Source organism: Cibotium barometz, chromosome 33 (genome assembly GCF_041138505.1).
Source record: "Cibotium barometz isolate CiBa-2024 chromosome 33, ASM4113850v1, whole genome shotgun sequence".
Taxonomy (NCBI): Eukaryota; Viridiplantae; Streptophyta; class Polypodiopsida; order Cyatheales; family Cibotiaceae; genus Cibotium; species Cibotium barometz.
Window position 1 is genome coordinate 10943955 of NC_141078.1, and position 15638 is coordinate 10959592.

The following is a 15638-nucleotide window of genomic DNA, read 5'->3' on the forward strand; positions in this document are numbered from 1 at the left end:
CCTACATGTGGCTACCAACTTTAGGTTTGTCCTAAATTCTGTCTCACAGAAATTACAAGATATACCAACAGTTATTTGTCAATTGTACCTAGCCATTTATGTTCCCTTAGGACACAAACTTTTTGTGGAAAAAAAAAGAGTAAAACAATTAGACACTCTTCTTAGAATTGTTAAGATGAGGGATTTTCGCCTTCAAAATTCCAGGATAAACATTTCTTGCCTAACAGGACCCAAAAAGGGCTCTCTGTAGACCCCTGCTTTTGAAGGAAACATTAAAACACTTAGGTACCTTTTTGTATTATAAAGTGAGGTTAGATAGTAGAGTAAAATGCAAACTTGTCTGTGTGATAGAGGAGGGGGGCGGGGTGGGGGGGGGGGGGGGGGGGGGGGGGGGGTAGTGCAGGCCCCACTCACTCCAGCATGCCATGATCCATACAAAGAGGAACGCCTAGAGGCAGCACATGTAAAAGAGAGAGGGACTAGTGTTGACCCCCACAGATTGCCTTACAAAAGCACACCTTGAAACGCTGATTTTAACTTTCACAAAGCCAAGCCAACAAAGTATATCAGAAAGAGGCACATTTACCAAATGAGGTGCTGATGTTCTTTTAAATAAAACGAAGCTGGGTTTGACATGTAGCCAGTTGCTATCCCAACCAGTTGCCAAGCCAGGTGAGAACTATGTGGAGTTCCTATAAGGGTATGAACAAGAGGACCTCCAGAAGTGACACAAATACCATTTGTTTGGCTTTGCTTTCAAGTTGACGTATACACATACCACAGACAGCAGATGTCATTAGTCGTCTTCCTCATCATCATCTTGCTCGTAGATAGCATACTCTGCCTCTTCATCACTGAGATCCACATGTCTTATGGTTCCAGCATTGTCACCTGTATTCATTGGGAACTTTTCCAAGAGCTCTTGTAGATAGCTCTTGGGGATGTTGTCAAATGAATCCATATCTAGAAGGTGATTAAGGATCCCACAGCTTGAAGAAATGCTTACATACAGACTACAGGCTGCATGGTATATGTTGCTATCATAGTCTAAGAAGTAGAATAAGCGAAGCCTTTCACCCACCTTATGATGCAGACATCAAAGTTTTGTGTTCCAACTAGGCCTTAAAGACTTTCACCCACCTTGTGTTCAAACTAGGCCTTAAAGGTGTCCAGACCCTGGCCCGCCGTCCCTCTGATCCCTGCCCAGGCTGGTCTAGAGGTGGTAAACAGCTCTCTGATGTTGGTCATATCCTGTGATAAATGTTCCCGTGCCTTCTATTCTTGATTCCTGGCTGCAACTGATGCCCACTTTGCTTAGATTGTTCCTGGCCAGCACATTCTAGCATGCCTTTGCCTCCCAAACATTGCCAAGTAATGTGACTTAACCTGAAGGAGCTCTCCCCTTGCACACATGAAAATCTTCCCACCTTCCCAAATAGAGGATAAGGACCTCTTCTGATAGTAATCAGTTTGCAGCAAGCCGCTAACATGCTGCCAAAATGTGCCTTGTGCATCTTTGCATTGATTTAGTTGCTGGGTTTAGGACACCTTCCATACTATAAAACAAAAGATGGCTGGTAGGGATTGGACACTGGTGTAAGACTATAGTCACAAGAAATGTTTCGAGGTTTTGAGGTTCGAAGGTTTTTTTTCAAAAGGTTTCGTCTGTCTCTAAAAAAACCACAAGTTTCGAAAAATTATACACACTTTTTTTTTGGTAATATCCAGTGCAGTATATTTATATGCTCATAAATTTACATGATGGGAGGTCTCTGAAATGGAGTGTGTGTGTGTGTGTGTCGAAAAATTATACACACACACACACACACACACACACACACACATATATATATACACACATACACGCATATATTTATATACAAATACACACATATATATATTTATATACACATACACATATATATAATATACGTATATATATATACATATATGTATATATATATATGTATGTGTATATATATATGTATGTATATATATGTATGTGTGTGTGTGTGTGTATATATATATGTATGTATGTATGTGTGTGTGTGTATATATATATATATATGTATGTATATATATATATGTATATACATACATATATACATATACATACATATATACATATATATATATATATATATATACATATATATATATATATATACATATATATATATATATATATGTATGTATGTATGTATGTATGTGTGTGTGTGTGTGTGTGTGTATATTACACACACACACACACACACACATATATATACACATACATACACACACTTTTTTTTTATTTTGGGTAATATCCAGTGCAGTATATTTATATACTCATAAATTTACAAGATAGTCTCCGAAATGGAGAGTATCCCAAATGTCAGAAACATACAGAGAAAAGCTCTAAGCAAGAAGCATCCATATCACCCTCATGGCAGGCATCATATAAGGATTGCCGCAATGAGGCTCGGAAGGATTCATATGACTGATGATTCTGCCGACCCAAGTATGCCAAATTATGCTCACTCCAAATTGTCCAAAGAGCCCAATATCTCACCCAAGAGAGAAACAGTGAGTATTGGGACAAGGACCGCATAAATCTGCCAAAAAGCCAGAAATGTTTCCCAAATCTATGACTCAGGAAACGGAGCCGAAGAAAATCTGAAATTCTCTTGAGGAGATCTTGGAACAAGGGCAGTGCCAAAGCAGATGAAGAACAGTTTCCGAGGGAGCCTAACATCTTAGACATGTGGAAGGTGCAATGTGACGTTTAGCAAGTGTGACCCCCACTGACAATGTGCCTGTCAAACATCTCCAAATAAAAAGTCTTTGTTTCAATGGCATTTTACACTTCCACAACATCCGGAGATTCTTCTGCCACCATGAGAGGGGCTTCCTTATATGCCACAGAGAATTAGCATGTTGGTGAATCCATGGGGGAGGCTGAAGAAGCCTGTAGGCTTTTATGGAGGTTAAGGCAGGAAGGGGAATAGGATGAATGCATGTAGTAGATGGCTGCAACTGCCAATCCATAAGCCTGTCTGTGTCAACCACAGGTGGAATAGGTAAAAAGGGATGCAATAAATCAGCAATTTTCTTCCATATCGACCTATGATGCATTCCCAATGCATAGGAAGCAGTGGCCCGGGGAAAGGATAAGACATATCCCCGATCATCTACCACATCATGTATGTACCTAATTCACAATTTCATAAGATTGTATGCCCGAACAGGTTCCTGTAAAGCAAGTGGAGTGTCAAAGATGGCACTCCAATGAATACTTTCTTTCCTCATCGAGTTTGTCCTCAAGCAATTATCAGGAGCCCATTTGACCTTAGAGAGAACTTGTTTCCAGTCAAGTATGAGGGCAGTAGAGAAAGGACAACCAGGTATCTTCCCTACAAATCTCCCAATAACCACCTCCCAATGATCCGTAATCCAATGACCATAAGCACAAGTCCTCATGTTGACACACATGGATGCTAGCATACAAGTCCATGGCTGCTGTTGACGGAAGAAAGTATGCAACATTGTAGCCTTCCTTGCAAGTACATGATATCTTATATTAAGGACATTAAGTCCACCATGCATCCTTGGGGAGCACACCATTTCCATCTTCATCAGTCTCAATGCTTTCACAGCAGTTTTTGTCTTCCATAACATCTCCATAGCTTGAGACATAAAAGCTGAAATATCCCTGGAGGACCAATGCAGCAAGGGCAAATAGAACTGGACATAGGACATCACAATGGATTGTACTATTCTGAGCCTGACATGAAGAGGCCAAGTAGAAATCTTCCAGTATTCCAGTTTATGTTGAAGTCTTTGGAAAATCCATTTTAACTGCTGCTTTCTGGTGATATGCCATCCTGTGGGATATCCCAAATGCCTGACAATATCTCTGAAATGCACCACCTGACCCCGCCAAAGAATAGAGAGAACTTGTTTCCAGTCAAGTATGAGGGCAGTAGAGAAAGGACAACCAAGTATCTTCCCTACAAATCTCCCAATAACAACCTCCCAATGATCCGTAATCCAATGACCATAAGCACAAGTCCTCATGTTGACACACATGGATGCTAACATACAAGTCCATGGCTGCTGTTGACGGAAGAAAGTATGCAACATTGTAGCCTTCCTTGCAAGTACATGATATCTTATATTAAGGACATTAAGTCCACCATGCATCCTTGGGGAGCACACCATTTCCATCTTCATCAGTCTCAATGCTTTCACAGCAGTTTTTGTCTTCCATAACATCTCCATAGCTTGAGACATAAAAGCTGAAATATCCCTGGAGGACCAATGCAGCAAGGGCAAATAGAACTGGACATAGGACATCACAATGGATTGTACTATTCTGAGCCTGACATGAAGAGGCCAAGTAGAAATCTTCCAGTATTCCAGTTTATGTTGAAGTCTTTGGAAAATCCATTTTAACTGCTGCTTTCTGGTGATACGCCATCCTGTGGGATATCCCAAATGCCTGACAATATCTCTGAAATGCACCACCTGACCCCGCCAAAGAATAGAATGCCAGTCACATTCTTTCAAGGGGAGTAATTTAGATTTGTCAAAATTGACATGCAATCCCGCTGCCAACCCATATAAAGAAAGAGTGGCCATAAGCATGCGAAGTTCCTGAGGAGAATTCTATGGCATGAAGAAGGAATCATCAGCATATGCTTGTGCCAAAAAAGATGTAGCCCCTGGGATTTTAAGACCAGTCATGTGTCCTGTGTTTGTAAGATGATCAAGATACATCAAAAGAGGATAGGTCGCAGTGGCATAGAAGAGAGCACTAAGAGGGCAGCCCTATCTAACTGATCGGCCCAATATCCGTGACCGAGACAGATGGCCCCCAAGAATGCACTGGGTAGTAGAGCCAGAATAAAGCCAGTAAACAGCATTTGCCATCTTGGGACCAAAGCCCAACTTTGTCATGATCTGAGAGATGAAATCCCATTGAACATTGTCAAATGCCTTAGCAATATCCACCTGCAATATAAGCACATCTTGATGCGAATACTTAGCATATTCAATTGCAGTCAAGGCATTGGATATATTATCATGGATTTGTCTTCGCGGCACAAACCCATACTGATGAGGATGAAGTCCTGCATGCAGTATCTTGTGAAGCCTATGTACAATCATTTTGGCAATAAGTTTGTAAAGTACAGGCATCAAAGTAATAGGCCTCCAATCTGATATATGATCACACAGATGTTTTTTGGGGACAAGCTTGACTATGCCATGCTTCCAAGAGTGCGGCAACTGATTTTCTTGCCAGGCCACATTGATCATTCGCAAAAGGACCTCTTTCAAATCATCCCAAAAAGAAATATAAAATTCCACCGTAAGGCCATCCCAACCAGGAGATTTGTATTTGCTAAGGTGGAACAATGCATTATCAAGTTCCGTGTCAGTAAAAGGCCTCTCCAAGGTAAGAGCATCATCCATTTCAACTATTCCAGAAACATATTGAAGAAATTCAGTCCTGGCATCAGTCACTTGATTTGATGGGGAAACAGGAGCAGAAAACAATTTCTGGAAATAATTGTGGCATTCGTCTTGGAGATCAGAGAAAGAGTGAGTCCAGGAGCCATCCAGTTTCCTAACCCTTAGACATGAATTTTTATTTCGAGTAGCATGCAAGCCCTGGAAAAAGGATTTTGAAGAGCAACCCTTATCCATGAGGGGCTTCATTCTTGCCCTAATCTGCCATTTGTGCAATTTCCTCTGATCATTAACAGTAAGTTTAAATTGTGCATGTGAAAGGGAATCCTTTTCTGAATCAGAGAGTGGCTGACTGAGAAAATTCAGTCAACTGTTGTGCTGTCCTTTTTGTCCATTTAACCTCATTCCTCCATTCTGTCATATACCATTTGCCATACTCCCCAATGACATTCTGCATACGAGAGACGAAGCTGTCCCAAGCGTAATTCATGTCCTCCTGGGCATGAACTGTCAAAGGATGAATGGCAAATCTGATCATTTGCTGAAAGTTGTGATGTTGTAAATAAGCCCGATTAACATGCAATAATCTACTGTAGAGAAATGGCAAATCATCCTGAGGCATGCCAAGCTGCAAATTCATCCACAATGGAGCATGATCTGACAAGCCCAATGAGAAATCTATAAGGAGATGAAGGCTAAAATCTGCAAATTGTTGTGGATAAAACAAATACCATCTGTCAGTCTTGCCCAATACGTAGTAAGTGCATTATGATGAAAAGTATATCCAGGGACTGACCCTTGGAGAAGTATCCATAAATCTTCAGCCTGCACAGAAAGAAGCATGTCATCCCATTTCTGCCTTTCCAATGATAGCATATGAGATCGTGAAGTGGTATTATCTCTAGGCAGAGGGGAATTATTAAAATCCCCATAGATGAATGCATTGGATCTCCATGGATATCTGCATAAAGAATCCCACAAAAAAGCCCTCATGGCAGAGGTCTGGGAGGCATAGACCGATGCAAACTCAAAAATATCACCATTGACATTACATTGTATGACTATCCATCTGCCACTACTGTCATTGAAGGCCAACTGAGGCTCCAACACATGTCTAACCAATATGCATACACCTGAATAAGTAGCAGTACCAACATAATATATATCATAGCCGTGCAAAAAACCATGATGTCCAGCCATGGAGTGTTGATTATGCTCTTGCACACAAACAATATCTGGTTGCATTTTATGTACATAATTCCATAAAAGCCTCCACTTTGAGACATTGCAGAGGCTCTGTACATTGTATGTAAAGCACTTAAGTGTTTGAAGCATGAAAAGGTATGTACAATAGAGTTTGAGGATAAGAACCAAACATCAGAGAGGCTAGGCCTCTGCCTGCATAGGCTGCATGCCTTCATTACCCATGAAAGACATAGCATTTTTCCCTTCTTCTGAATCACATATGGGAATGCCCTTCTTTAGTACGCCCACCCAATTTTGAAGGACACGAGCAGAGGCTGAAGTAGAAGTTTGTCCTGGTGAGGGCAAAGAAGCATCCCATTGACGAGATTGAAGGGGGCGTTGCTTCAATACAACCACCTTCTTGGGTTACACACACACACACACACACACACACACATATATGTATATATATATATATATATATATATATATATATATATATATATATGTACATATATATATATATACATATGTACATATATATATATACATATGTACATATATATATATACATATGTACATATATATACATATATATATATGTACATATATATACATATATACATATACATATATATACATATATATATATGTACATATATATACATACGTTTTGAAGGTTTCGAATGGACGAATCCAATGCAATGAAAGATCGTTTAAATATATGTATTTATATATGTATATATGTATGTATTTGTGTATGTATGTATATATACATACGTATATATACATTCGTATATATTCATACGCGAAGGACGAATCTAGTGCAATGAAGGGCAAGCTATGGGTCATTAGAAGGTAGATCTCTAAGCGTTTTTCAGTGGGACAAGAGAATCATCAGTTTAGGGTATGTATGTAGCCAAGGGGAGTTACTCAGGAACATGATTTTCTTTCAGTTTTGAGGTTTTTTAGACCATGGGGAGTTGCACATGGACATGATTTTCCCTTGCAAGTGCCTATTGGCAAGTTCCAAGGGCGTGTTCGGACCAAGAGGGCAGCGTCAAAAAACCTCAAAAACCTAAAACCTAAAAAGAAAGAAAATGAAACCAAAAATTTGGGCAAAACTGCCGTACTGCAGAGGGTTTCGAGGGTTTTTGAAACTGTTTCGAAGTTTCGAAGTTAGAAATGGCTTTTTTTTTAACTATGTGTAAGACAAAGTCAACAATCCTAGAAAAATTGTGCTTCAAGAAGAGTTCTATTGAGCTTTGGGTGGTACTTGAATGGATGCATCCTAACCACCTAGAAACTATGTTTCCTATCAACCATAGGAAATGGTCAAAGAAAGGGAGCATGCAGTCTCTACCTATTACACACTTCCCATGGTCCAAACAGGTCCAGGGTCCATTGTGCCTTCAAAGTCTCCAAGAGGGGTCCACCTCTGATGGCAATGATATGACATCAGGACACTTGAATGTGTCTTGTGGACCGCGACAGGTGTAGGGACTAGCGACTGCTTTACTGCTAGTGCAAAATTAATCAGCCCAAACCAGAACCCACCCACCAAACCCACTTTTACGAGAAAAACAAGATCGCCCATGCTGGAAACAACCCTCATAGCATGAAGCTCCATGTTCCATAGAAACCACCCGTTTCCATTTCCCAATTCCTAGTCTCCTCTCAAGAATATTTCCCTGTAAATTTTTTCTTTTAAGTTCTGGATTTTACCAGATGTCCTTGCCATCTCCAAATGGTGGTCCACCCGATGTTTTTTCTCTCAATTTTTTTTCTTGTTTTTGTTTTATTTTACAATTTTACCTTTCATGTACCATTGCATAGGCATCAACCATCCTACAGTAGAATCTTGTCACATTGCTGGTAATTCTTGAGAACATGGGGGAAATCCATCGTTGACCCTGGTGCCACTGTAAGCGCATATCAGAGCGCAGGTCAGGATGCTGGCAGTGAGGTAAGCATTAGGAAAATCCTCCCACAACTCGCCCAGATATGTTAAGCTAGCGAAGAAGCCCTTTGCTCTGTAGCACAGAATCCATGATGCCCAGTCCTCCCTTAGAATAATGATGTCCCATGTCACTTTGATGTGGGTTGTATGGCCGTTGCCTCCTGCCCAAAGGAAGCTGTGCTGGACCTGATTGATGCAGGATCTTGAAAGTACCAGCACGACGTGATCTACCGCAAGGTAGCAATGATGTCCCATGTCACTTTGATGTGGGTTGTATGGCCGTTGCCTCCTGCCCAAAGGAAGCTGTGCTGGACCTGATTGATGCAGGATCTTGAAAGTACCAGCACGACGTGATCTACCGCAAGGTAAGCAGCAAGGACCTAGTCCACTACATTCTTGCCTGCAAGGAAGAGTCATGTTGTCTTCAAGCATAGGAGCTTTTGGCAAGCACTCATGAGAACGGAGGCAATCTGTTGCTCAAGGGAGAGGTGAATGCCAGCCTGGCATCCAAGATAACAAAATAAGGCAACTTGAGGGAATCAAGGAAGGCTATCCACAGGCCTCCAGTACAGGGTAGGAGTGTCACTCCAGCAACGTAGCAAGGAGTCTGTTGGCAGGAGCTACATTTGTTGGCTGTGATGTTCAGGATGTCACCAAATCATTTTGTGGGCATGGGCGGGTACCCTTTGTAAAGAAAATATCGCAAGCAACCCAAAAGCAGCAAAGGAAGAAAATAGTGCTAAAAATAGGATACAATTGTCTGCACTTCGTGAGTTGTTCCCAAAACTTAGTTCCTGCGAAATTAAGACAAATTATTAATACTGGCCTTATAATCCCTGACTGCTGATCAGAAAACATAGTTTGGAAAAACTATAGGCTAGTAATGGGCACTCACTTCAAGAGGCTGATAATCATCCTCGTCCTCCTCATCTTCCTCTTCCTCTTCTTCCTCCTCATCCAAATTTACAGTATACAAATCACTTCCATGTTGAACAGTGTCAACCAAGTCCGCAGCAGACAACCCAGCCTCTTGCTCTTTATCATTATTACCTTCTATTGACAGATCACAAAAGATTTCAGATCATCCATCCCCTTCCACACATGCAGTCATGTGCTCCATCCTTTCACATTTCAGTTGATTTTTTAAGACTTAAGGTTAAACAAATTAGAGAATTTTCAACATGTCATGCTCTCTTATGCATATACCTCTAGAATCAACTGCCACTCGTTCATTACCTCTACAGCTTAAGTTTCAAAAATTCAAGCCCATCAAAAAGGCATTAGTTGACATGATAACTTGCTCGATAGCGGAGTTGTGCATTAGATGCAGAGAGTTTCTTAGCAAGGGGAAAGAAAAGGAGGAGCATGAGTGGGGTGGTTTGTCTTTTCTTTCTTTTGGGGATGTGTTATTATTATTATTATTATTTATTTTTATTTTTTTTGGGGGGGGGGGGGGGGGGGGTCGTGGGGGGGTGGGGTTCATCTGGTAAGGCTTCGGGGGGCTCCTACCGAAGAAGGGGCACACGCTTAAAATGACAAGCAAGATTATGCTTTGTTCTCGCACAATGCAGGACTTGCCCCTAGAGACCATGGAGCGTGTGGTGAGATTGATCCGTATGGCATGACTGTCTCCGATAAGGTAGAACTATGAAAAGCCAAAGATATAAGTCCAAGACTAGTGATAATATCTCACCAAGTGTGCTGAGGAGTCGAGGGATCACAAGGTGTCACCAAGCTTTGTAGTATTTCTCTGGTGTGTGCGGGCGGTGGTTCATTTAGTAAAGCTAGGGGGGCTCCTGTTCAGAAGAGGCCCATGCTTAAAATGAGAAGCAAGGCTATGCATTGTTCTCGTACAATGCACAATGTGGAGTTGCCCTCCAAATACTCCTAGAGGCCATGGAGCATGTGAGTGAGATCGATCCTTATGGCATGACAGTCTTCGATAAGGTAGCAATTCCCTGTTTGGCCTCTGAGAGGGAAAGATACCTCTCACCAAGTTTGCTGAGAAGTGGAGGGATCTCATGGTGTCACCAACCTTCGCAGGTGTCTGACCAAGAGTGCTGAAGAGTGGAGATATCTCATGGTGTCACCAAGCTTCACAAATCTCTTCCAAAAGTATTCCGGTGTCATGACCAGGTGGATTGCAAACTCTGCTAGAATGGTGTGGCATGGGATGAGGGTTTTGCTGAGAATATAGAGCAAGAGCATCAAACCTTGCCATCTCTCCTTATAGTGATGCAAGGTTTGATGCTCTGTGAGGTACTTGCAGGATTCACAGGGTGAGGTTCAGATTGAGCCTGATAAGGTGAGGGGTATTGCTGTACCAGAAATTGTCCCCTTTCTGCTGTGCCAACACTTTTTATAGTGCGTTCTTTTCATTGAAAGGGGACAATTTCTGGTACAGCAGAAACTGACCAGTTTCAAATTTGCCTATTAAAACCTTGCCCAAAAAGCCTAATGGAAAAATCTGAAAATGCTTTTCTACGTCTCTCCAAGGTTTCCAAACGTTTTTAAAATTGAAGAAATGTATGTCCTATAGTCAGTGCATAGCAGAGCGGTGTGGGCTTGTCACTTGGGGAGGAAAAGTCCTTGTCACCATTTGGCTGCCCGAGTGGTCTTCCCCTATTTCGTGCCAAGGTACCGGAGGCCAAGGAGCTGTGTGTTGTACTGAGGCCAGGATTCACGTCAAGGCTAGGTCTCGTGTCACCCGTAGCCTACTATCTACCAGTTCCACGAACGGGAGACGTATCCATAGCACAATGCATGTGCACGCATCTCTGCTTGCTTGAAACAGATTTCCTGTGAGTTGTTTTCGTGTGACTGCCTGCTACTATGACATGTCCAGTTCATGGGCAGGGCCACCTGTGAACCACACGAGTGCCCCGTATTTTGACATGGTTTTGGCCATGTGAACGAGTGGTAAGTATTCATTTAAACCCTTGTTTCTTATTCTAAAGGTTTTATAACCTTTGCTGTTCACATTCATTAAAGTCGGGCACTGGCCATTGGCCAATGCCCAAGGCCCAAGGGATGTAGGATGTAGGTTAGGGCAGCCCAACCTTTGGGCACCCTTTTGACCATGTAAACACACATACATGTGTACACCAAAAGGAGGTGCCCACCTTGGTTTGAGGTGGGCTGTGCCATGTGGCACACATGGGTTGAACCCCTCAACCTCCTGTCCACCAACAATGCACCGACCACACTCCCAGGGAGTCACCACAGATAGAGCAGTTATCTTATGTCATGCTCGTCGGCCATGCCCACCAAGATTTCGACCACGGCATCCTCACCATCGCCAGATCAGAGCCATTATTGCTCGGCATCGGAGGCGCCTACCTCGCTTCTACGACCTCTCCATTCTAGACAGCCCCATGGCGGAGATACTTGATCTAAGGAGAGGGCAACACTTCAACTCATCAGCATACATGGATCTACCTGATATACATTTTTCAGTATTTTCCAGTATTTGCTACTCAATATCATCTCGGAGTCTTACAATTCTGTTCTTATAATTGTAGGACAATTAGTTTACTGTACTTTTTAGTCTCATTTAGTTGTTCTCTTTGATGAGACACCAACTTCAGATGTACTCTCAGTTTTGGTCTCATAGGCCATTATGGCCCCTATGAGACGTTAATATATCATTTCATTTCATTTCTCTTTCTCTCTCTCTCTCTCTCTCTCTCTCTCTCTCTCTCTCTCTCTTATGAGATGGAGGCACCTCCATAGTGTACCCCCCGTCCCACATGATATTGTATCCCCTCACTGTACTCCACTCACCTCCATAGCGTACCCCCCCCCTTCTCACTATATTCACACCCTATAAGGGTTTCTGTTTACCTTCCAGTTCCTGTTTCATTTTCTAGGTGCCAGCAGTATCATCTTTATTTTTCATTTTCTGGTTTTTTATCCAGACATTGTATCAGATCCACCATGATGTAACTTTTTGGTCTCATAGGTCATTATGGCCTTTTGAAGACGTTAATATAACATTTCATTTCATTTCATTTCTCTCTCTCTCTCTCTCGCACTATTTGGAGGCTGGCGTATCTCTTCCTACTACTCATCTACAAGTCGACTATCATTCAAGCTTCTTGCTGGCTGCCGTACAGCTTAAAACCCTAACTGTACCTGTAGTACTTGCTCGAAACCCTACTGTACCTGCAGTACTTGCTGGAAACCTACTGTACCTACTGTACTTGCTGGAAACCCTACTGTACCGGCTGTACTTGCTAGAAACCCTACTGTACCTGCAGTACAGCCTACTGCACCTGGTGTTCTAGCTGAGAACCCTACTGTACCTGCTGTATTCACAGTAGTTCCTGCTGCACCAGCTGTTGTACTAGCCATACCATCTGTACAACCTGCTGTTCTAGCTGAGAACCCTTCTGTACCTTCTGTACTCACAGTAGTTCCTGCTACACTAGCTGTTGTACTAGCCATACCATCTGTACAGTCTACTACACCTGCTGTTCTAGCTGAGAACCCCACTGTACCTGCTGTATTCACAGTAGTTTCTGCTACACTAGCTGTTCTAGCTGAGAACCCTACTGTACCTGCTGTATTCACAGTAGTTCCTGCTGCACCAGCTATTGTACTGGCCGTACCATCCGTACCTCTTGTACCTGCTGAATATCACATTACATCTACCGTACTGGGTGTATTTGCTGTGAATCTGCTCCGTGTGTACCTGCTATTGGAAACCGCGTACTAGTATCTGTTCTTGTACTTGTACCTTATCCTGTACTTGTACTTGTTCATGTGCATGTACCTGTTTTGTGTACTTGCACCAAGGAGTACACACGTACACATGTGAGAACTGGTGTTTGCAGAGGTGTGTCTGTGGCACATGTGTCTCAGAGAGATCTGGTGTGTATTGTCTGTGCCCTGGAGTGAAGGTCATTTTTCTTGCTGGTGAGAGGGCCGTCGCCGTTTCTTGTTGTGGTGGGTGTCGATTGAGACGCACATCAACTGCACCTGTCGGAGAGAGGGCTGTTGCCGTCTGTTGCTGCTGGACGTCGACTGGGTCTCCCAGCCAGCCCAAAGAATATGCATAGCTGCCCCAAGAGGCCTGTCAGGCACATCTAAGATCAAAATCATTCCACAGAATGGGCTGCCGGTTAACTTCCTCCACTGAACGCAGGGGGATGTGTACCAAAAAACTCCTCAGGCAGTCCCAGGCCTGTAGGAGGGACCTAACCGGGGGGGATGAAGGGGAGCGGTGAACTGCATCCGAAAAAATAAAGCGTGAGTTGAGAGTCAAGTCACCTCCACGAACAAGTCACCTCCACGAACTGGGACACACTTCGTGATCTGCTCCATGAGAAAGTCCTTCCATGGCTCAGTGCCTGGAAGAAAGCCCCTAACAACAAGCTTACAAAGCAAAGCCTTACATTGCACCTCAGGGTCAATGATATTCAATCCCCCTTCCTGCTTAGGCTGCTTAGGCTTGATAATGGCTTCCCAAGCAACTCTAGCCCTAGTGTGTGCATTTCTATCAAGCCCTGACCAAAGAAAGTTCCGAATAAGGCGACGAAGCTGGCCAATGCAGCTCTTATGAAAAATCCAGCACGAAGCGATAAACCAAGCCGTGGCTAGCAAAACTTGGTTAACCACCAAAGCTCTAGAGGCCAAGTCGAGCTTCCTCCTACTCCAGTGATGAAGTTTGCTTTTAATGCTTAAGAGCACTGGAGCAAACTGTTGTGCAGGGGAGATGTCAACGCCCACCTGACAACCAAGGTATTTGGCAGAGCATCCTCTCTCAATCCAAGTAAAACCAACATCTATACCCCAATCTGCAAGAGGAGAATCACTGATCCAAAAACCAATTGACTTATGCCAATCGATAGTAGCTCCTGCTGCCAAACAAAAGGCCTCCAAGGCTTCCCGGAAAGCACATAAACAAGCATGTGAAGCCTCAAGGAACAACGCTGTATCATCTGCTAAATCAGAGTCCAAAAACTCTTCCTCCGTGCATAAGGGCAGCCTGAGACCCACAACACCAGGGGCAGCCCGAAGAAACCTGCTCATGGCCTCAGCTACAATGAGGTACAGTTAAGGGGCAAGGGGACAGCCCTGCCTCACTGAACGGGAAATCTGAAAACGCTCACTGCACCCCCCACATGCTAAAACAGTGCTATGAGCCTCCCTATATAGGCAGGACACCCCTCTGATCCAGTTTTGGGAAAACCCCATGTGTGCCATAGTGCCCTCCAAAAAATCCCAATCCACTCTGTCATAAGCTTTTTCAAAATCAAGCAAAAGAATGGCAAGAGGCTGCTGACTAGACTTTGCCCACTCGACAGCTTCCCAGAATGAAAAGATGTTATCAAATATACTCCTTCCTTGGAGGAACCCATTCTGGGTATCATGGATAGTCCTTTGGAGAATCGGCTGCAACCTTATACTCAAGGCTTAAGCTAAGAATTTATATGCAGATCAAGGAGGGTGATGGGCCTCCATTGCTTGATGTCACTCGTCCCCACTCTTGGGCATAAGGTGAATCAGCCCCTCTGTGAGGTATGGAGGCATCATACCCGACAACCACATTTCCTAAAGGGCAACAGTGATAGCATCTTCAATATGATCCCAAAAAAAAAAAAAGGCGGGAGAAAGACCATCATCCCCTGGGCATGAACCACTGGAAAGAGCATGCAGTGCGTGAAGGAATTCATGCTTCGAGAAAGGGGCATCCAGGGAAGAACACATAGCATCTATAATGAGCCTAGGCATGCACTCCCAAACTTTCTGCCGTGCCACATCTCTCTGAGGAGAGGACACCTCTGCAGTCAACAAAGACCAATAAAAATCTGAAGCAATACCCCTCACCTTATCAGGCTCAATCTGAACCTCACCCTGTGAATCCTGCAAGTACCTCACAGAATTCTGCTATGGGAAGGCCTGTGTGCTGAAAAAAACTCTTTGTTGCATCTGCCACCCATCTAAGTCCAAAAAGCCTTGTTCGCATGAAAGGCGAACTCAACCCTCCTGTCCATGGCCAACTGCAGCTCTGCTCTTACTGTGGTCAAGAGGTCTATAA

At 43.2% G+C, this 15638-nt stretch overlaps 1 protein-coding gene across 6 annotated transcripts in view; it reads right to left on the reverse strand.

Moving 5' to 3' along the window:
- Positions 1–517: 517 nt before the first annotated feature.
- LOC147619292 (uncharacterized) overlaps positions 518–15638 on the reverse strand; it is a 93273-nt gene continuing 78152 nt past the window's right edge. For 5 of the 6 annotated variants that reach the window (XM_086772944.1, XM_086772943.1, XM_086772945.1 and 2 more), the window contains 3 exons: positions 9492–9649; positions 9351–9390; positions 518–963 (listed from right to left, as the gene is read on the reverse strand). In XM_086772944.1, coding sequence (XP_086629070.1) covers positions 797–963; positions 9351–9390; positions 9492–9649 — 365 coding nt within the window. In that variant the 3' untranslated portion in view covers positions 518–796. Of the gene's footprint in view, positions 964–8357; positions 9104–9350; positions 9391–9491; positions 9650–15638 lie in introns of those variants that run through there. The other variant, XM_086772946.1, reaches the window with a different exon arrangement.